This window comes from Bacillus rossius, chromosome 3, assembly GCF_032445375.1.
Source record: "Bacillus rossius redtenbacheri isolate Brsri chromosome 3, Brsri_v3, whole genome shotgun sequence".
In the NCBI taxonomy this organism is placed as follows: domain Eukaryota; kingdom Metazoa; phylum Arthropoda; class Insecta; order Phasmatodea; family Bacillidae; genus Bacillus; species Bacillus rossius.
This window is the reverse complement of record NC_086332.1, coordinates 26,628,395-26,652,584: the sequence shown is the minus strand read 5'-3', so window position 1 is coordinate 26,652,584 and position 24,190 is coordinate 26,628,395. Positions and strand designations below refer to the sequence as shown.

At 38.3% G+C, this 24,190-nt stretch overlaps 1 protein-coding gene across 1 annotated transcript in view; it reads left to right on the top strand.

Annotated features, from left to right (window-relative positions):
- The first annotated feature begins 392 nt into the window (after nucleotides 1-392).
- LOC134530414 (Kv channel-interacting protein 1-like) overlaps nucleotides 393-24,190 on the top strand; it is a 286,452-nt gene continuing 262,654 nt past the window's right edge. The window contains exons 1-2 of the mRNA XM_063365217.1: nucleotides 393-771; nucleotides 23,111-23,242. Coding sequence (XP_063221287.1) covers nucleotides 750-771; nucleotides 23,111-23,242 — 154 coding nt within the window. The 5' untranslated portion in view covers nucleotides 393-749. The remainder of the gene's footprint in view (nucleotides 772-23,110; nucleotides 23,243-24,190) is intronic.

Genomic DNA, 24,190 nt, shown 5'->3' with positions numbered 1-24,190 from the left:
GCAGGGGTGTTGGGATCGAACTACAACCCTCTCTGCAAGAGCGTGGCGTGTAAGTTCGCTCGCGTCAGATAACCCACCAAGTAGTGTCACTTTCTTCGCGGAAGTATTTGCTCGGTACCTCGGCGGCGGCTCGTGCGAGACCACCAGGAAGCGACGGCTGGTGTTCCCGGCGCGCCGCGGTGAATTAACGAGATTGTTTGTGGGCGGTGGAATGGCTCACCCCCCTCTCCAGCACACGGCTACAGAAATACAGCTGCTAGCGGCTCGCGGACGACTGCCGGCGCCCGCGTGCGGTTGGACGGCGTCCAGAGCCCGCGACCGGGCGGGCGACAGCGGCAGATGTGCAGATGTGCAGGCGCCGGTGACCGCGCGCGTGCCGAGGAGGACTGTCGGGTCGCGACGGTGTGCCGGAGCCTCGTCGACCAGGGCCCGTGTCCTGTGTCCGTCGCGCGCAGGTGTCGTGTCGCAGCTGCAGATGCCGAGTGACAGCGCGCGGTCTGCTCGCCGCGTCAGGTGACACGGACTCCAGCCGGTGACTAGTGCGCCAGCGAAGTGTCTCGTCGGCGAAGACGCGTGGTGCGGTGTTCCGTCGGCACTTAAGACTGCCGTTGCAACCATTTTACTTTCGCCGCGGTTTCGACTCACTAGTGATTAACTTAAAAAAAAGGACAATTTTTGATACCGGCGTGCAACAAGTAACAGTCAAGCACGTCATCTGTGAATGATTCTGGGATATTAATTCATTTGGAATGTCAATGCTGTCTTTTATAGGTAAGTTTTTTTTTTTAATGCTGTGAGAGCATTATTATTTTAAAATTTCAAAGGATTTTTTTTATCGTTGCTAAATACCACAACTTCTTGAATAACTCGTAAATTAAGTTGTAATACCACAACAACCCCCACGCCTCACAGCGATCCAAGTTCAATCCCCGGTTGGATCGGACACAGATCGGGAGAAACTAACGGATGTTGATACTGGTCAGCAGATTCAACCCCCTAAAGTTACTGTTGTAAATCTCGTGTACAGTTCTATCCTAGGACTGGTGGTAGAACGATTAGTAGATTAAGAGAACCAGGGGTCGCGACTCGGAAGATTCTCCTGCGAACTTACATTATTATAAGGGGGGAGGGACAGAAGTACTCCGATAAAACCCACCCGATCAAGGCACGTTTCCCACTTGTGAAAAATCTGAGTGTGACTTGGCAGGAATCGAACCAGGCACAACTTGGCAGGAGGCGAGTTGACTGATCAACCAACCACCGTGGCCTTTGTAATTGTTATTACCTACTTAATACTTCTTGCATGGTTTTGTAGATTCTAGCAGACATGTTAGTGAATATTTTTGATAAGTTCTACTAGCTGTTGGCATCGTCTATCACTGCGGTCCTTGTTATCTATTAGGTGGTGGCCTACGGAAAATTCTTCTAGTTCAGAACTTTTATGAAGAAAGTTCGGAAATTAACCCGACACTGTAAATTTTTGTGAATGGAACAAAATTATTATTAACTACAGATATTTGTAAAATTTATTTATTTATATGAAAAAAACTGTATCATTACAAAATAGTGTTCGCGGTAGTACTGGGTTCGGATTCTTACCCGGGTATTTAAACTTTATGTTGTCCCGTTACCTAAAATAAAGAAACGTTATTTGTGAACCGTTACCTGAATAGCATTCCAATATTAACTGCGCGCATTAATAAGCATAAAAATATAGACAAATAATCGAATATATTATCTTTTACATGTATTAAAAAATATGTTTGAATGAAACATCAATTAAAATATAAAATTATGCGCATATATTTGTATTAAATATTTGATATTATCTCGAAAAACGTATTTCATGTATGTGATAATAACCATAGCCATGTGTTGTAAACATTTACAAGATCTTACTTGGACTTTTACAAAATATTTCTTGGCAACTGGTTTCAAACGAATCTTTTGTATACTACTGCTGCAATGTTTTGTTTCTGGATTGTTTTCTCTTCCTGCCACGAGTTGTTTTACTGCGCTGACGACTCCAGCTCGTTCAGTTTCGAAGCTCTATGTCCTGCAGGTATAAAAATAAACATTATTTTCAGCTCACAGGAACCATGCTGATACTGCTTCTGTGGCAGGTTAGATAGCATACACACGGCGATGGATTTATCACGCAGGAAACGGAGATTGGGGAAATAAATATTGGCGGCTATTTAGTATAGAGTTGGTAATGCCCCCTCCTCCCTTTGATTTCACATGGCGTCGAATTCAGCATCTCTGCAGGATTGTGAACCAGAGGAGATGTTTTTGCAGCTTTTATCCGCGACCTGCAGCAATTGTTGTTGCTAAACACGTAGTGCTGCTATTGTTAAATGATATCTATATTATTAAATAATATCTAATGTCGGCAAAAAAATCGCACAAATATTAATAAAATATGATCACAAGCTGGAACATTCACAGCGCGTTTATTAAAAATCTAATGAGAAATTTGAGACCCAATAACAAATATCTTGATCGAAAATTAACGATTAGGGTGATTTTATGTGTATTTTGTTATGATAATATTTTTATTATTATAAACTGAAAATATGTAAAAAAAAATTTAAAATCCTAAATGGTAAATAATAAAGCTTAAGTTGAATGCAAGCTTTTTGGAGGTGACTTAGCTAAATTATTCTTAAACATAGTGTAAAAAAGACGTCACAAATCTGAGGACTCAAGACGGATGCTACGCTCCAAATGTATACGCTACGGAGGACTGGTTTCCCAAAACCTCGTGGTAATTAAATGAACATGATGTAATAAATATAATATACTTACTCCGCAGTTCATAGCCATATGCAGCTATTTAGAATTTATTCTTGAAACTTCAGCGAGCATTACTTTAATGAAAGTAATTTAACAATTTTTCGACAGCATTTCTTGCAGGAAATCTTAAGCATACTCAAAATTTTGAAACTAACAAAAGCGAAATTTACAATTTTGTTGAAACTCATTAAAAAAGACTGCAAAGTATCTCTCCCCCCTCCCTCCCTCCCCCCTCCCTCTCTCTCTCTCTCTCTCTCTCTCTCTATATATATATATATATATATATATACACACACATATATATATATATAGAGCAGGAATTCCATAGCTATGTTTCTTTTTCATTTTAATTATTATGAAATAATTCATTTAATTATTTGTTAAAATCAATAAAATCGTTACGGCTTATTTTTACTTTAGTATGAAACATTAATCCCGTTCTTTTAATATACGTATGTTATTAATATTTGTAATAGAAAAATATAACTATTGTGTTTTGTTAAAAAATAATATACATATATATATATATTTTTTTGCTGTTTCTAGCTGCCTGTTTATTTGCAAACGCCAACTCTAAAAGTAACACAAAATCTTTGGCAACCTTTCCTCGACCGCCATTATCGTAAACTACAGGAATTATACGTAAGATATATAGCTTTCCCGCATCCCCTCAAAATAACTTGTAATAATCAGGGCACGGACAGAACTAAATAAACAAGCCAGTGTTTCCACACACACACACACACACACACACGTACGCGCGCGCGCTCGCCATTAAAAAGTCAAATTTAGTGTTCAGTGCCCGCAAATTCACTAAGAAATCCGTAAATTTATTAATATCCCTGGAAGATTTCTAAATGGTGTTCTTCTTAAATTAAACAGCGCTCACTGTGATTCCACCGAAACAACTTTTCATATTTGGGAATGTGATAACCCATTGGATTGGTCTCTTTCAGACCAGTAATGTTGGCAGCATTAATTAGTATAGTTACATTTGGTAAAGGAGTCGGTATTGTTGTCTCTGTATTAACATTGCTAAGAAAAGTGACTACGTCGCTAAGTGAGGACTTTATTACAATTTAACAGAGTGTGAACGGAATAACGATGTCTTCATCGAGCCCGAAGGTATTCTCCCTCGCCTCCCCTACCCTAAACTCTTTAGTGTCCAAATCAGTTACGCGACGAACAGAATGCCTCGGAAATGGTGTACTAAATGTTGGGGTTCGAGGCTGTGGACGGCTCGTCCTGTATAGGCATGAGTGGTGAACTTGAACTTATACGTCACTAAATTATGATTATGATAATTCATGGGCGTAAATTTCCGAGGGTTGGGGGGGAGGGAGCTGAAATTAAGAAGGGGTTGATAGACGTAAACGCCAAAAATATGGGCGGTGGAAAATATCGAAATGGTATAATTGAAATTATATAAAGATATTTAATGAAATTTTATATTTACTCAAACCACTTGATATGATAGTATGTAGTAAGGTGAAAAAAATTGGTGTACATTTTGTCCGGCTAAGAGGCTATAAGCAATGCACTCACATAATAAACGCTTATTAATTTTTTCAGTAGGTAATTGCCCTGTATAGGTCTCAATAGCAAACATAAAATAAATAACATATAGAAATGTAAATGCAAAATATTAGTTTTATTTCCGTTTTCTAAATATTTAATTAATGCTTTTCACACTTATGGTATGCATACGTATAAAAAATAACTTGGCAGATTATAACGGAAAAGTTTCAAACTAAATATTTTAAGTATATACTTCAACTACAAGTTTATATATATATATATATATATATATATATATATATATATATATAATTGATAGTTTGCTGAACGACCCAAGTATTCAGCTGAAGTATACCTACTATAACGGCTGAATATGGTCTTACAGTGACTACCTGCTTCGAGTATTCCACACAATTCCAGGGTAATTTTATACACGGAATGATATATATTGGAGCGTTCAAGAAGCTATTATTTAAGACTTGGCTGCACGTTTTAGGTGTGACGTGTGTGGAGGTATACATTTTAATGTTACTAGAAAACGTTGAAATATCCACTGTAATAAATTTTCGTTTGGGTCAAGTTTACCGGAGACTAGAAAAACCGCCGATTTCGTGCGAGAGAAAGTCGCCCCAGCGCTTGCGGCTGTAGAACCGTACCCACACGACACTGCTACGCTTGAACACTCTAGCGATGCAATCAATTAGGCTAACCTATTGAAAATTATGTAATCCTAGAGTTCAAGGAGTATGCAGTAACTTTTGTTAAGGTGTTTGTTACGTCGGACCCTTTGATTTATATTTTAATCAGGTTTTTATATCGTTGACGGAGATAAAAAAATTAATCGATTAATATATTACCTTTAATATTAACCTTCGGAACATTTTTTTAACATGAATATGTGTAATAGCGACTCCAGATTATTTTGGTAGGTTTATGGAGAGCCTGCGTTGAAAATCGCGTAAATGGGAGGGTTTTAAATTGACTCCAGTATGTCGCTGTCATCTAGTACTTAACTGCTCGTTTTCGGTGATAGGCACTAGGTCTACAGCGGTAAAATTTGGGTATGTTGTTAAGCGTGGTCGACTCTACCAGTGTGTGTGAAGAATTCTGTTTTGGACAGATTTTTTTTTCGAGGTGTGTGCCCTTTTATTGGGTGTTTGTTTCCTTGGACCAGCGCGGCCTTGCCGCGGCGAGGCGGGCAGGGACCCCGGCAGCCACACACGGCGATGAAAGACGCCGCCGCGCAGTTAACGGCGGCCCCGCGTTCACAGGCGCCCGCGCGAAGAGGAGGTCGCGTAAATCAACACGCGTCCGCCCCGCGTCCAGGGGCATAACTTCCTGCTGACCTGCTGACCCCTCTCCCCGCCTGCCCCGGTGCGCCCTCTGCGCTGCCGGCGGCTGCCCTTCTGGCTCTTGGGGGGAGGGGGGTACTCGACCGACCGCTCGGAGGAACTAATGGTTTTGTTCGGTTGCTGTAACGTAATCCCAGTTTTACGATATCAAACAAAACTGTTGAGCTGACGAAACCTTTTAGTTGCTTTCTTAAACATAATATTTGTTTTAATCAACTGTGTGTATGTATATTTTTATATTCGCCATAAACAAACAAACAAGGTGTTCAGGCATGCAAACCATTCTCTTGGAATAACAGTCACGAGGTGAGACATACAGTCATGGTCCCGGATGGGCTATATCTTTGTGCGGCCAAAGAAGTATCGACATTACATTCTTCCCCGTTGAGGCGTCTCGAAGGTCATCGACCAACTAGCAGGGAACGTGAGACTATCCCTGAGGTCACTGAACCCGCGAAATATTTCCGGTCCCTATTGGTGCCACGCTGTACCTTCAGCGCTGGTGTGGGTTGTTTTTTAATTTTTTTTTTGCAAAATAGTCATTCGCTTTAACTACTCATTCAGAGTTGGTCACGTGACCCGTGATCTATAGTGGTTATAGATCTGCCGAATTCACAGGATGATCTCCACACGTTGGCACGCAAAAAAGGTGCGGGTCGATTGTCCAATGGTTGTTGCTAAATTCCAACCCTCCGGCTATTTGATTATTTGTTCATTATTGCCCTTTTGGCGTGCCAAACCTACTTATGGTACAATGAGAACACAGTTGAAGTTAGAATTTCAGCCAAATAATAACGCGAAAATTTTGCAGATTTATGCTAGTGGTATTGTCATTAAACTGCATAACACTTTACATTCCAGGTCCAGTCTGTTCCTTAAAAGAAAATAACGAAGAAAATAATGAAGAGTAGAGACTCAGGGATTCCAGTGGCTGGGCCAGAGTTATGCTGAGACACACTGGAAAACCATTTGACATTAACCACACAGGGAGAAGCAGTGTGGTAAGAACATGTGCAACGCAAGCCGAAGGGCGGAGAGCTTGCAACCTTGGGCGCTGTCAATGAGCACACCGGAGTCGGGCGAGTAGGCATAGGGATGTTAGTCCCCGCCAGGAGCGCTGTGTTTTACAAAAGATTCCCTTGGAAACCTGTTGCCAAGAAATGGTTTGTGATACCACAATGAAGATATTGTAACTTTGTACAACACATGGCTATGGTTAATTTTGCACGGATGAAATATGTTTTTCGAGATAATACTGAATCTTTATTTCGAAAATGGGTGCTACATTTTATATTTTATTTGATGTTTCATTCAAGCATAGTTTTTCTTTTAAATCATGGAGAAGATAACAGAGTATAAAACATTGGTCATTATTTTGTTTTATTATGCTTATTAATGTGCGCAGTTAATACTGGAAAGCTACTCAGGGAACATTTTACAAATATGTAACTTTAACTATTGGAGGTGCTGGGAGAACGCAAAGCATTAATGCACGGGGAAATAAACCGAACCCAGTATTACTGCGAACACTATTTTTTAGTGACTCAGTCATTTTTCATGTAAGTTTACAAATTTACAAATATATTTAATTTTACGTTAGTATTTATGTTTTACTTACAAAAAAAAGTTGCAGTGTGTACGCGAAACGATGGCGGTTCCAACGATGATCTAGCACACTCCGATTTTGTGGTCTCAGCAGTGAACGGCTTAGAGTCGATTTTCCCACCTTCACTTGTACCTTTTTTTAATTTTTTTTTATAAATGCAGAGCGGATGTGTATAACTACTGGCTGCGTAACTGCGAGGTGCTGGATGAGATAAAATCGGCCCTTAAGGGCCCCGCCTACCTGGGTACACAGACGAAGTGCAAAGCTTCAGAAAAAACCACGCGATTTAACAAATGTTCAATATATCCGAGCGGTATCTGTTTACGACAAGCACTTAAGAATACATTGAGAGGCAATAAGTAGTTTTGTATCCGAGTTAAGCTTAGAAGATGTAATTTAAGAAGAGTTAAAATCGCTAAAAGGCCTGTTTTCAGTGTGTGTTTTGGGCATAAGCCAACCGGTACAGATTCTTGAAATCATTCAAGGGACATACATTGCAACTTTATCTTGATTTCTCCACCATATAATGTTACGGTAACCGCTCGAATTTCGTAGTTGGCCATACACGACGAGATAACTGCGCACCAGATCAGAGCCTTGCGCTTAGAGGCGATACTGCGCTATAAGCACCAGCGAACGTCGCACTTACCACGCCGCTTCACTAATACAGATACACCACTAACTGCCCTTAAAGACTAACAGTAAAATTTGTCTACGATAAATCACTTACTCCTAATCTTCATGACCACGAGCAGCATTTAATATGTTAGTTATTCTTATAATTTATATGCACTATGCGTGCAAGTTTATTTCTTATACTAATTTAAGTAAATTGTTATAGAGTTTAAATGGTCTGAATAAGTCCTACTTATAACTACATTCGAAAAAAATAAAATATATAGTCTAGAATTTAAAATTTTTATTGTCAATTCATAGAGCAAAAATGTTAGTTTAAGACTGAGTACTTAAGATTTAACACTATGTAGACAGTCACATTTTAAGGAAAAGACTTAGTTTTAAGTATGCTGACTTGGCTCAAACACGCAGAATACTTCTCATTTCCGCTACCTAGAGTTTTTGTTTTTTAACAAATTACATGTTTTAAATTTAATGAAGGGTTATTTATAAAATGACATTTTAAAATCTATTTTATATATGCTACCCAGAATTTAAAACTAGAAATAAACACTCATGTGTCCAGGTAAAAAAATTATATCTTGAATATTTGGCTGACATATTTTTACAAATACCAGGTAACAATAATCTATACAGAACACAAAATACAATACTTCATTGAAGTGATGACCAACTTAAATCTTTTCGAGGGCCAGATATCAGTTTTGAAAGAAATATGAGGGGCCAGACACACAAGAATTAATAATAAATTTTCTTGACTTTTTTTTAACTTCATTAAGTTCTTTACAGTGGCCAATAAAAACGTGTGGCATATAAAGTAGTAACGAATAATAATACTTAGAAATGTATTTACAAAATATTAAAACCTTAAATATAAACATAATTACCATGAAACAATATGCATTACAAAAAATAATACTTTTGTGAGGATAGGTTACTTCGGTTTCTGAACACGTTCTGCTGACGACTTCTCCTACTTAAGAGCAAACAAAGACGGCTAACGCGCAAAAGTACACGTACACCTAAAAACATTTCTTTGTCGGAAGATTGTTTAGGCGGGCCGTGTTAAACGATGTGGTCTGCAGGTTGTCAGTTGGTCATCACTTTTTGCAGTAAAATGTATGAAGAAATTGCTTAAGATGAAAATAATGACACGAGAATGCAATAGTCCAACCGGGCGGGCGAAATGGAGTCTCAATAGTTTCTGTCGAAGTGTGAAGTCCTGGAGAAAAATATTTTTCTCACGTTCCCCTTTTGAGTCACTAGTGGTCCAAACGAGACGAGGTTAGCTGAAGTCGTGACTTCTGGAGCTCTTAACTTCAGGGAGAGTCGCCAGCCGCTTTGTCCGGAGAAGACCATTGTTTGGGGAGCTCATCCCACGGGTCTTCTTTATTGGGTTTACTGTGGTTCCGGACAAAGTGACCGGCTGGACACGCCGCGGCTCTTACGAGAACACGGTTTACACAACTTGTAACATTACTACTCGCTCGAACTGAGAACCCGGCCAAATAGCCTACTGTGTGGAGGTCGTTGCCAACAGAGCTTGAAAGTCGGGTTATGTTTAGCCCAAGTCAGCTTAACCACATTCATCTCGTTGCCACAACGTGCAAGAAGAGTAAATATAGTTGGTTCGCGTTTAATATGATATTTTTTTTTTTTTTAGATCAGCTAAAAATGTCTACCTTCTGGCTTTTGTAACTATCTCTGCCAGATTAAGCTAACATTTCTTTGGATTGAGTTACAACTCATGCATTCAATGCCATCTTTAGTAGTTAGGTACTTTCACTGACTTAACGTATGGGTAATTTTTTCTAGTTCTAATTACTTATTGTTTTAAGCTTTTAAGAGCTTTGTATATTTTCTTTGCAATCGACACAAATTAACACGTACACTGACTTATTCGATTAAACGAAACCGTGCAATTAATTATAAACTTAAACTTGTAACTAAGCGGTAAAATAAAGAGTACTTCTTGCTTTTAGAAGTTATTTATAGAGACAATTTAATACTTTCCCAAATACAGACACAAATTGAAACAATTTTAGCTAGCAGATTCCGATGTCTTTTCCGTACATTTTCGTATCGTTGCAGTACTAAAAAATACAATTTGAGAAGTTGAAACTTGTTATTGCAAATAAACTGAAAAATACATTTTGAGAAGTTGAAACTTGTTATGGCAAATAAACCTTGAGAATGTTTACAAAACTTACAAATATATATATATATATTTTTTTGCAAGGGTTACTGTTTTCTTTATTTTCTCAATATTGGCCTAGCAATCATTAACTTACTCTACACACTTGATTAGTGGGTTTTTATCCATAATACTCGATTTGATAGATGTTGTTTAGTGATTAGATTTTGAGTTTACGACAAAACGTTTTAATGACATTTACTATGTAGAGTTTCATATATTATTAACACCACTTCGCATTTTTAATTATTTAAAAAATAATTCTGCATCCATTCGTCAAATCATAGCATCTAATCGCCAGATGACAGGATAATTAGGCTTACCATAAGTTATAAGTTTGGATACGGTTTTAGAAATTATTAAAATAATTATAGGACAAACGATTGAATACAAAACTAATGAGCCGTCAGTCTTATCAGAACACGCTATAAAAACCCACCATTTATGTATCTTCATTCACAAGAAAAAATCATTATGAAATTAATAAAAATTCAAACAAGAGGTTATCACTATAATCAATAAGCTTTTTTCCCGCAGAAGCCCATTATTTATTAAAGTAATTTGATTCCACTAATTTGCTCTTTAATCTCAATGCCCGTGATCTTAAAAGTGTTAGTAATTTCAGAAATTTACACTTGAAATTCGGTTAAGTTGTACACATGTTAATTTTTTGTTTAGCAATAGAGTTCTTATGTGAGTCCACAATTGTATGCAATTATTCATTTAAATCTTAAATAATACAACCCATGAAAGTGCAAATAATGGTCATTTAATATTTCGTAACAAAGGATTTTATCGAAAAAAGTAAATCCAAACTATTTTACGGTTGGTATTAAAATCACATTTATAAAAAGAGGATAAATATTTTAAATTCAAAGAATTTTTTATAGTTTATACAAGGAATTTAAACTAAAATAATCGTTTTGAGATACTATGCATGTTTCTGGGGGTATATATGACCAAGAAATTTACGTCTAAAATAAGTTAGCCTACTTATAATTGTTAACTTTACCCTCTAAAATTAGTTTCTATTGAGAACTTGTTGCTTAGTGTTAAGGTACCCAATTTAACCCAATGTTTTTAATTAAGAGGCTTGGTATCACATATGATAAGAAACTAATAAGTTAAAGCATATTTATTTATTTTATAAAAAAGGGACCAAAAAAAATTTTTTTGGAAGAATACATTTTTTTAGTGGAGAGTATATTCTATGAAGAATTAAAAATTATGTAAAAAGAGTTATAGTAAACACCAAAATCACTATAATTAGCGTATATTGAGTACGTATTAAAACAATTTTTAATGACACATTTCATAAAAAATGGTCAAATATAAGTGTTAACATGCCATACTTTAAAGAAAGTGTTAAAAATGGTTTACATACTAGATAAATTAAAAACATATATATTATTTCGGAATAAATTTATGTGATAGCTTTTGTCAGCCAAAGGTAGCAATAAACTCGTTTTTATTCATAATTAATTAAAAGTTTATACAAAACGAAATTTTATTAGTTATAAAAGTAAACATACACGTGTTTCAAATGCAAGCAAAAATTTCGAGGCAAACTTAATTAAATTTTTAAAATGCTGTTACCAATAATTTTTTGATGCGATGCATGGTTTCCGAATTATTGCTGAGTTTTTCATTCAGGGCCTAAGTAAAGTGTGCTATTGTTTCCAAACCAATTTTAACCAAATATACAAAGGCCAAAAATAGAAGCTGAAAACACCTTAGGTATGAAATTTAATGTAAATAGATTAATTATAAGATTAAAAACGTAACTAAAGCGTGTTCCACTTATATAGCTGTATTTCAAATGTTATTCTACTGTTACTCTTCCCTTTTATATATTTACTAGCGACCCGCCCCGGCTTCGCATGGGTGCAATGCTGATGATAAATATACGTAATATAAATATAGACTAAAAACAAAAGATAATCAACAAATATCAACAATAAAAGATACCTATTCTATTCAGTTCTTTTTTGAACTTAAATACCTTAACTTAAACTACGATTTTGATAGTTAAATAAAAAATATTTTACTTACAATTCGTTCGAATAAAAACAGAAGATAATCAACAATTATTAACAACATGATCTATCTCCTATGGTTCAGCCAGCGTTTACAATGTAAGCGCAAAAAATGTGTTTATTTACGACATCACATTAGAAACCTCTAAAATTATCAGTGTTTCTCTACTATATTATGCATGTATTATACATATAAACCTTCCTCTTGAATAACTTTATCTATTAAAAAAACAGCATCAATATCCGTTGGGTAGTTTTAAAGATCTAAGCATATCTACATAGGGACAGACAGACAGCGGGAAGCGACTTTGTTTTATACTATCTTTGAATATATATACTGTATAGAAGTCGCCAGCCCAGGTTAAAATTTCTAATACGGTTTTGAGGTAGTTGGTTAATTCACCACCGCAATCGCCACCATCTCTAGGGCATCGACTTGTGGTGGTCCCTAGCGGACAAGTGTCGAACTCTTCAAACACCCCTTCCCCCTCCCGTTGAAAGATTTTGAGCTGCAGTGAATGATAGTTGTTTGGTGCGGGGAATGACAGCGGGTGACAGTGCTGCGCTCTAACGTGTAAATAACAACTAAGACGATACAGGGCGTTACGGCAGCGCACTGCAGCGGTTTGAAGTTCCCAAGCTGCTCATCATACGCTTCTGAAAAACGTAGAGTAAATCCTATCCACTCGCGACTTCTATACAGTATATATATTCAAAGATACTTAGTAGTGATACACATCTCTATGGAGTAGGATAATATCTGTGCTTAATGATACGCTTTTCTCCAAGGTATACACATCTCTTTGGCGTCACAGATTCAGTGAGTCAGTGATGAGCGTAACTATATTTGGGATTTAAAAAAAAAAGGCTTTGCTCAAAAATGATTTTTCAATTCGTATGATGCATGGCAATAGCGCGCGAAGAGACAAGGGCAGCGCTAACGGCAGAGAGATAGGGAGAGAGAGACTGCGCACTCCGGGGCTCGGCGGAGTCCCGCCCTGGTGGCGACTCGCCGAAGCAGGTCGCGACACGCAGCCCACGGCCGCCGTGTCGTGCGGCACGCGAGCTCCCTGGAGGTCGGCCGGCGAGACAGCTGGTCCCGTGTGTCCACGTGACCTCGCGCGCCTAATTGCGCGCCCGGGCGCGGCGCTGATGACAGGCGGGGTGCCGAGATCGCGGTCCAGTCGGCCGGTAATGAGGCCTCGCCTCCGGGATGAGGATGCGCGCGGGCACGTTTACGAGCTGCCAGGATGCTCTTAACAACCTTCACCGAAGATATTACAAAAACCTTGGTAAACTTGCAGGCACCGTTTGAACTTTACTCCTGATCGCTGTACTTTGAACACGTCCTTAAGTTCACATCAGTATAACCTTTGAATATATATACCTACTGTCTAGAAGTCGCCAGCCCAGGTTAAAATTTCTAATACGGTTTTGAGGTAGCTGGTTAATTCACCGCCGCAATCGCCACACATCTCTAGGGCATCGACTTGTGGTGGTCCCTAGCGGACAAGTGTCGAACTCTTCAAACACCCCTTCCCCCTCCCGTTGAACGACCTTGAGCTGCAGTGAATGATTGATGGGGGGTGTGCGGGAATGACAGCGGGCGACAGTGCTGCGCTCTAACGTGTAAATAACAACTAAGACGATACAGGGCGTTACGGCAGCGCACTGCAGCGGTGAAGTTCCCAAGCTGCTCATCATACGCTTCTGAAAAACGTAGAGTAAATCCTATCCAAACGCGACTTCTATACAGTATATATATTCAAAGGTATAACTCCCTACTTCCAAGCGTGTGTTTATTATGTTTACAACTAACACATAACTCGGAAGTCTGTATGCGAAGACATAGAAATATCTTTATGGTAGATTTAGAAGTAAGACTACCTATTGTAGACGTTACTATGGTGCGACTTCGGGTAATATTTTTATCTAGTTTTTAGTTTCATGGATCTTAGATCCCAAAATCATCGCCAACTGAAAAGTGTGTATATATATGTATATATATATATATAAGTGTATATATATATATATATATCACAATTTATGGACACGATAACTGCCGTAATTTTGCACGAAACACATCTAAACAGTTACATAATAAAATATCTACAAATTGTGGCTGAGAATTTTTTTTACACAACTAATAAATACTGCAAGTGAAGAATAAAACAGGGGTTGAATGAAAAAAAAAATCATACCTCATTTTGTAGACAAACTGTCAAATCTATTCAAATTGTTTTTAAACCTTATAAATGTTATACAATATTTTTGTCCAAAACTATTTTTGATACAACCGAACATTGTTACAAGGGATGAAAAAAAAACAGGTTAAAGAACAAAAAAAATTCATGACTTCTTTATTAGAGAAACTACATATAGAATCTATAACAATTGATTGTAAATTATCAACCAATCATCTAAAACTTTGTCCTGAAACAATGTTTATAATACGAACAATTACTGCAAAGGGTTGTAAAAACAGGGGTTTGGAATAAAAATATATATATAAAACTTCCGTACCATATAAACTATTGAATCCGTTATTATTAATTTTAACTTTATTTATGTGGTCTTAAAATTTGGTCAGAGTAAATATTTATGTAACCAACTATTACTTCAAGGGTTGGAAATAATCAGTGTTGAAAGGAAAAAGAAAATCATAACATTTTTTATCAGATATACTATAAAATCTGTTATAATTTATTGTAACAATCCTAAAAATTATCTAAAACCTTTGGCTGAAACAATATTTCATGATACGAACTGTTACATTAAAAACAGGTGGAGTTGTAATTTAAAAAAAATTTAAGTATCCTTAATATCAAAGTTTTTCGAATTTATTTTAAACCATGTTCATATTATCCTAAGCATTGATCAAAATTAAATTTTTATACGCCCTCGTATTAGTGCAAGTGATAAAAAATTGTGTTTGAAGGTCAAAAACATTTACTACTCAAAAGGCATAGTATGAAAAATCGTTCTAAGCTATTCCATGCTGGATGCATTGAGTTAAAAACATTCGAAATACTTTCGCTGCCTCGAATATGAGAAATTGTTTTAATATTGGAGAACATATAGGGTGTTATGAACATTAAATTTTTTAAATGTTCCATAAGTTTATAGAAGTTTCCAGAACGTTTCCTGAATAAGTAGGTACTTCTAAATGTACCTACGACTGTAGGCTGTACCAAAAGGAATTGTTTTGAGTTGCATTCTTCGTTGGAAAGTGAGGAATTTTACTTTTAATTGGAACAAATTATCAGCAACACAGTTATCTGTATACAGAAGGTTTATAACAGTGCCAGATTATTGTTGCTAAACTAACACTCTGAGAAGATTTCACGTACGGAAAATTGGGCTCCCAAGCAAATTATTTTTCTCGATGTGCACTCAGACTCGGGATTCCATGGATTTGGTAGGATTTAAACTCGCACGGGACCTGCATAAATAATAATGGGATCCGAACCACTTGTGTGACTGTGAGTCATCTGGGAGGGATTTAATGGTTCTGTTGTCTGCCCCAGATGCCAAAAATCAAGAACCAAGTTAACAATCAAAACACAATTCGATTTGTTTCGATTTTTCTTATCTTTTCGGATGGTTTATTCGATGGTTTCTGATAGTTTTAGGATCGAGTCGCGACCCACCGGTTGGGAACCGCTGCTTGGGAGTGATGGCAGGAACGTGCGGCGGACAGACTGAAGTGCAGGCAATCTCTCAGAGCCGCTGGACCTGGGGGAAAGTGAAGTTCCTTCCCCTGTTACTTACCGCCGTGCGGTTTTCTCTTCATCGCCTCGCTTCTTTGGCACTTTGAAAAATTACCTTCTTCTCTCTCACAAAATATATAGCTTAGAAACCGAAAGAGGAAACTCAGACGAGAACTGTTACATTTGAGGTGAACAGTTAGTTCTCGTTAACACCACGTCATTTTCAAAATAAAACTTTTTTTTTCCCATAACGAAACATTGCGCACCGTTGTTGGTTTGAATACTAAAGGGCTTGGTCTGTCACACCATGTTGGTTATTGCATTTTCTAAGTTATTAGTACAATGATAAAACTTTTAACTTTCAAGTTACGGAGAACACTGGTTACAAATTATCAAAGGATCTTCTTCGTAAAATTTTCGGACACAGTTCATTTTGAACATGAATCCAAAAGGATATTCTTGGTATATTATCAAAACATTAAAAAAAACTGGTTAAGTCTACAGTAAGAACACTCTTCGTTTGTTCAAGTTTGTATTTTCTTTTGTTAAGAACGAAACTTAAAACTCGAAAGTCGAAATACGGCGTATTTTTCACGAAGATTCAGGTATTTGTAATTAAGAATAAATAATTGTTTATTCGAGTTAAATTGTTCGTTGAAAAGTACGTAAATTTACTGTAACTTCAAACAATGTATCATTCGAGGGTTTTTCCTGTAAAAGTAATGCGATAGCTTTCTCGCATTGAATATTTGTGTCAATTTTTTTTCTAAGCATATTTTAAAACTGTTATTTAATCGTAGTAAAATGTTACGCAACTGTTCATAACTATGATAATTGCTTCACCTTTTACAGCTTGAGTACAACGTAATATCTGATGTGTTAATTTGTGACCCAATAAAAAATAAAAGAGATCTATCGGAATACATTACCAGTAATTAATTAACTAACAGTAACAACAAGACAATTAAATAACTAACTCGGCGTTTGAGAAAAATGCCTTTAGCGATGGTGGCTTTAAGTGTTGATTGGGAAGGCGACTTAAAGAGGTTTCCTATTAATAACAAAAATATTTTAATGGGCTGTAATACAGGAATTGAAATATAAAGCTATTCTAACTTGGTGAACTTCCTCCAGTTTACAACAGAACCCTCGTTTATGCCTATTTTAAGGCCGTGCGTGCTCAGATTTACGATCGTGGAAACATTTTTTTTTTTTAACGACTGCGCGTCGGGCCCTGAGAGGCTTCCCAGCGGTCAGGTCCGCGGGTGGTCTCCGGACTACTGTTTCATCCACGTCGCGTCCCGGTACTCGCACGAAGGCAACGACTTGCTAACTGGCAACAGTCGTACCGTAACTCGACGCGAGTCACGCTCGTGCAGTGACGGGATGGCTACCCTCCACTTGTTTTGGCGTGTCGTGAGCCAAATGAAGCGTGCACGCAATCCATTTTGTTTCATTTGAACAAATTTATGTTTATAAATATTAGGGATGCGTCTCTTACTGAAGCGCCCTTGACTAACGGATCTTTTAGTATATAAATGCTGCATTTAGTGAGAAATTAGTTGTGATAGTACGTCCGGTTTCTCCTAGCTCTAACACAATTTGGCGCATCAAAAATATTTCGGCGGCGATCATTTGTTTAGTGATTACTGATTCTTCGTGATATATTTACTCACACACACATACATACATCCATATATATGGCAAGCGTTCGAGTTGATAAGTTCGCAGAAAAAATGCACAGAAAAAAATGCGGACAGTGGTTGGCTGGTTCGGCTACCGACTGTCATCACATTTCTACTTAAGGCACGCCACAAGTCTGTGAAAGGCCTTAAGACTTAAGATGCATATAAGGACTTGAGCGTCTCGTACTTTCACGAAAGTCTACGTTGACAATTCTGTAAGGGTTCTTACAACTATTCGGATGGTCAACAAAAATCACTGACTTTTTCAAAGATCCTGTAAGCTAACGGTTCTTTAAGAAGATATTAGGAAACAGCATTTGTGTATGGTATCTTCCCGGAATATTCGAGTTATACCTGTGATCATACATTATTTCCATATCAATCCGTCATACTCTTAACCTTATAAAGTCCCTCCAATACGTGCTGTTTGCGGTCAGACAACACGTGACGCCACTCGCTCCAAAGCAACAGCAGTGTCTGCTTCTGCTCTGGTCGCGGAAATCGGTCGTTCGTGCGTGAGGTGAATTGCGGATAGCACCCCAACTCTGTAAACCAACTGTCAAGTTAGAGCTGGTTGAAACTGTTCCCTGGAATCTATGGATTTATACAGATAGTTTTACAAGCGGAATTTCACATATTTTCTAGATAGTTCCACCTGAAGTACACTGTGAATTATGCTGGTATACCAATACACGTGTTATCCGAAATTTTTAGTTGCTAAATATTCACTGTGGAGATTTAAAGTGAACGAAGATGAGTGACTTGTTTTCACATATTTAAAATGTACTTTATAATGTGTTAAGTTACTTTTGACGTGGCAAAGTCTAATAAATCGATGAACGCCGGCTGCACGCACGAAAAAGTGTCCCGTTAAGCACATTGTTCCGTTACGCTGTGTCCCGTTACGCTCATTGTACGCTTGCGCCGCATCTATCACTCTTACACTCGACTGTTTATAAAATGAAGTGTAAAGTTAATGTGGTTTTCATTGCTTATTACAACAATTTCGGCATAAAGGTTAAATATTCTTGTATTTTAAAAATCTGATTACTAGTATAATTTCAAGTATTTATTCTTTTATTATTAAGATAAAAATGATTCAATTTTATTCATAAAGTATGCAATCATTTCATCAATGTTTTGTTATGACGTTGTCACGTTAAACTATCGTCCGTAAACCGACTTTACAGACAACCAATTTTTTAGTTAGAAAATTGGCGGGTAAAAGTGCTACAGACACGTTTCACCAGACTGCAGATGAGATGGGCCGTATAATGTCCAATTACAGACGGAAGTTTTTTTTTTTTTTTTACGGTGGAAGAGAAACGAGTGGTTCGGACGTAACTAGAGTCTTCTTCGCTGACCCAGACCCCCTCCCAAAACAAACATACGCTCAGATAGAAGTGAAAGTGGACGAGTGCTCAGTCGACCGCAGGCCGGCCGAGCAGGTAGACGCGCCCCGGCTCCTGAGCCTTCGCCCTCGGGGACGGCACAGCAAGAATGCAACCCTTCCGGTGCGCTCGGCCCCAGACGGGCTGGCATACCGCCCTCCCCCATCTTGCATCCTCGTTATTATTTTATACAATTTTTTTTTTAATTTTATTTCCAAGTCTGATGATGATGATGACCTCTGGTAACGTCTGGTAAACAGCGGCACATACCGGGTTCTCCTCTGTCGGTGATTCTTCGATGGTTTGGCCATTAAACTCCGTGGTGTGGAGTTTGCAGCGATCACACAGCACACAGGAGATTTTTCCACAGTTTAAACATTTCCGACCCATCCAGGGATTTTACCCAGGAACCCACTGAGCCGAAATGTGGAGCTTGTGTATTATTATAACTATTGGCAAGGAAAGTCGTAAACCGATGAGGTTGCGTATTCAGCATTCAGCTACATTTCTTACAGTAAGAGTGTTGGTCGAAAATAATTAATATTTCTGAATTACATTGGAAATTATTGATTTTGAAAAAAAAAAAATCCTATGACTCCAAATTATGTGTATTGTGAAAAGTGGGCAAAATTATATTCACAGGTCCTCGTGAAAATATTTGTTGGACGAGAAAAGTGTTGCTATAGTTGGTTCCTGGTTGCTTGACTGCGTGTGTGTGTATATATATATCCTTATCATTGGTTACAAACAGCTCAAAGGACAAAAAGGCTCTGTGAGTGACTGCCGGGAGATAATATATGATTATTTCACTTAGTGGCTGCAGTTGCCATGACAGTTACACCCACCCACGAATATTTACGTCAACAAGCGTCCAAAGACAGGTCCCGTAGCACGTCGAGACTTATCATTAAATAATACATTCTTGCTGATAGGCATGACTAATATTACAAAACAGTTAAATATTTTGGGCTATAATTCCTTTTAATTGGACTGGTCTCCTTCATCTTATATATAAATAAATATATATATATATATAATTGGATTTGAGTTAGCCGTGTTGAAAAACTAGCTCTAGCAAGGCACGAATAACACTGGAAAAGATTTTTTAAATGCATCATATTAGGCTTAAGTTAATGTTTCTTAACTTTAATCAAATTAAAAGAAATAAACTCTTATATATATTATGCGAGAAACACTAGTCACTTAATTTGCGCCTGTCAGAAAACCTGTTGAATAATGTCTGCCATGATAAGGAGCGATGGTTTTTAATACGTTTATTTCTGAAACGCAATTTACGAAATAGGGCAAAAACATAAAACCTGTAAGAGAAAAGTACGAATGGTCTTGAGCACGAAGTACTGAGAGAATGAATTGTTTACGTAAACGGAAATACCCAAAGAAAAGCGCTCATCTCAGGCGCTTCGATTAATTATTTCTCGTAATATGAAAAATAAAAACACTGAGAAGTGTAGCTTACCTACCATACTGAAAATGGAAAGAAGCAAAGTTATGGATGTAAATATTAACTATGATAAACAGTACAAGATAGAACAATCATACCTTTTTTTATATTTTTGTTCATACTTCTATATGTAAGGTCTGTCTGTTGTGTATTTATAGGCCTACGGTAACTGTTTGATTATATTTATGTTTACTCTTCACTGCCACTGAATATTATTTCATTAAAATCATGTAATGGGAAATAGCCTATATGTTTTTTTTACATGAAACTACTTAAACAGTTTAGGTGATGAATTAGTGATGAGTGCATTACAGCTAGTTTAAACACTTGTCTCTCGTAAAAAAATTTTTTCGGTCGATAAGCAAGTAAAGGTTCACTTGGCTTAGTCTCATTCGTCATGAAGAGTAGCAGCCCAGGGGAAGATAAACCATTCAATGGTTAAACTTAGCTTTTACATTGATTAAGGGGCCCGTCTAGTGTCTGCGTTAGTGAGATGTGCAATGATAAGTGCGACGCTCGCTGGTGCTTCTAGCGCGGTATCGCCTCTAAGCGCAAGGCTCTGAACTGGCGCGCAGTTTTCTAGTCGTGCATATGGCAACTATGAAATTTGAGCGGTAATCATTACCTTAGATGGTGGAGAAATTACGATTAAAAAGGGTGATGCAAAGCCTTCGGGTGCAATCGAGAATATTTACGGGGCGTTTCAGGTATACAACTTATTCTGAAAACACGCGTTTTAACCCTTTTCATTCTCCTAACATTACATTATTCAAAACGAAATACGGAAACAGAACTACTCATCTGCCCTCAGAGAATTATTAAATGTTTTTCGTAAACAGACGTCATGCTGATATCTTGAGGAGTTTTCAAACCACGTGCTTTCTCCTGAAGCTCTGCCCAGCTGGGCGGGGCCTAACGTCTCGTCGACAGCGGTCGTGGAGAAGGACAAACACCGGATACGTCAGGGGCTTGGTCTTCGGTGGCTATGAGGAAGCATCCAGCACCCCTGGCGGGATCGCGGGGAAACACAGATGCACGGACCGAGTTCCGAACCCCACTCCTCCTGGACGAGAATCCGTTCTACTGCTGTGCCATCTCGCTCGGCAAAAATTAATCTTTTTGTGTAAATGTAAACGTAAGATGTCGACTTATCTTTTTAAGGGGACGGGATATAGAAACCGAAAGATCTCGCATTGGTTTAAAAATTGGTTACAAATGTTGCAATTATTATTTTATAATTGTTAAATATTGTAAACATGCCTTCGTCTATCGACAGTATTATTTCAGTTGTAGTCCTTCCCCTAAAAATAAATCCAGTACAATATGGCAGTAAATATACAAGGGAACTATTTATACCAGCTAATCATTATTAACTTTATACCAAATAATATAATATGCTTTAAGGTAGTCAAAATTTTAAAAACTAAACGAATAGTTACTAAACGTTTCAAACCAAGATGGCGTAGGCCTATATCGGTTTCTATATCTCCCGCTTTTGGTGGGGGTCGCACACGCCCCAATTTTTAATTTATATTTTAATTTACCCGTCATTACTTATAACAACTCAGACTTCTTCTGTAAATTTAACAATAAATATATATCTTGCATTTCTTGTTGTGTCACAAATATTTTTTATGTGTTATACAAAGTGTGTAAAAAGCCGCGCAAGTGTTAGTGATTGCCATCACTTGCACGACCTTTTAGAGCAATTATATAACACTCAGTAAATAGCGGTTTAAAATGTTATTCACAGAACAAAAATTGTACAAGAGGCATATGTTAAAATTTACATAAATAACCCTTAACTAATGGTAATGACTAAATATTTTATTTGCGCGTGAGACCGAGGCTTAAGGGAGATTAGGCCTCGCCATCTTGCAATCTTAAATATTTTTATACCGCTTGCAATAAAGATTACGGACTGTTTTGGCATGGCGTAGGACTTACCTTTAGCTACTTGTAGAAGTCAACACTTGTGAACTGGTGTGATTATCATGGTTTTTTTTAGCGTGGAATAATATGTTATTTCCTCGCGGCTTTTAGTAAACACATGGTTGCACCAATGTACAGAAGGTCCGGGAGATATTATCTATGCCTTGATATGCCAAAAATTTCGGATTAATAGGTAAAATTAAGAACTATAGCTTAAAGTCATAAAAAATGGGTGTGTTAGAAGTTATACTTACTTGGCGTAATAAGAAACTAAATTTAAGTTTAAGTTCATGAATAATAGAAATAAAATAATAAAAGACTGGAGTGATATCATAAATAAGATTGGTTAGGTAAAATTCAATCAAGTTAAAAAAAATCTAAATAAATACTCAGTATTTAATAAACAAATGTTTTAAAATATATGGACCAGTATTCGATATGAATCATTAGGGACTTGAAAAATTCGCGGGTTCAATGCCCTGTAGTATGAACTCCATAGTTATACGTACACTCGGTAAAATTGGCTGCTGTCTTGTGAGGCGTCCCAACGTAACAGCCTGCGATTCGATAAAGCTTTGGTTGGGTGTTTCTCATTGGCCCAGAGTCATCCAGGTGAGTTGTGAGCCAACGGCAGAGGCAGCACTGAGGTATAACTATTTGTATTTTAGCCTATCGCGAAATGAATTCGCGAATTTTTCCGGTCTCTATGAATCATTAAAGTATATGATGAAAAGCACAGTGTGTGGTTGCATGTCGCGCGGAGAGAAGCAGTGGCGTGTGCGCGTGTTGCAGCCGGGGGGTCGCGGCGCAGCAGCCGCGAGGAGCCGGGCAGGTCGCGGCGCAGCAGCCGCACTGAGGGCTCGCCCAGCCCCACCCCGCCCCGCCCTCGCGCCCCGGGCGTCCTGCGCCGCTTCCTCAGGAGAGGTGCGTCCGCCCGAGCCCGCCCGAGCCCGCCCTCCGCCCACGTCCTGCTCCCCTGCTCCTTCTCTCTGCTGGAGGGGACTGCAAGTCTCGAGCGTTGCGACAATTACATTCGCACGAGGGGACCAGTTAGTTACGTGGTGGGGGAACCCTGCAGAGGAGGGGAATAGTTATGTACGTAGTGGGGGAACCGGAAGTGGAGGGGAATAGTTGTGTACGTGGTGGGGGAACCGGGAGAGGAGAGGAATAGTTAGGTACGTGGTTGGGGAACCCTGCAGAAGAGGGGAATAGTTAGGTACGTGGTGGGGGAATCCTGCAGTGGAGGAGAATAGTTGTGTACGTGGGGGGGGGGGGAACCGGGAGAGGAGGGGAATAGTTAGGTACGTGGCTGGAGAACCCTGCAGAAGAGGGGAATAGTTAAGTATGTGGTGGGGGAATCCTGCAGTGGAGGGGAATAGTTATGTACATGGTGGGGGAACTGGGGAAGGGAGGGGAATAGTTAGGTACGTGGTGGGGAAACAGGCAGTAAAGGGGAATAGTTATGTACTTGGTGGAGGAACAGGGAGAGGAGGGGAATAGTTAGGTATGTGGTGGGGGAACCCTACAGAGGAGGAGATGATAGGGAAAGAGGTAGAAATGATGCAGATCTTCATGCCTGGTACACTTGCACACTCACATACAAGCACACTTGCATTGTTGCATTTTTTCACACGTGCATACTTGCGCAACAGCATAATTTAACGCTCGCATGCTTGCATATATATATATATATATATATATATATATATATGTGTGTGTGTGTGTGTGTGTGTGTGTGTGTGGTCTGCGACCTCATCCAAAGATAATTTTGTTTCCTATATATATCTAATATTATTATAAGCACGAATTTTCAATTTTGTCACGCGTGAACTCCATGCACTTTTTTATTTTTAGTTTTCAGTTGTGTGGTGG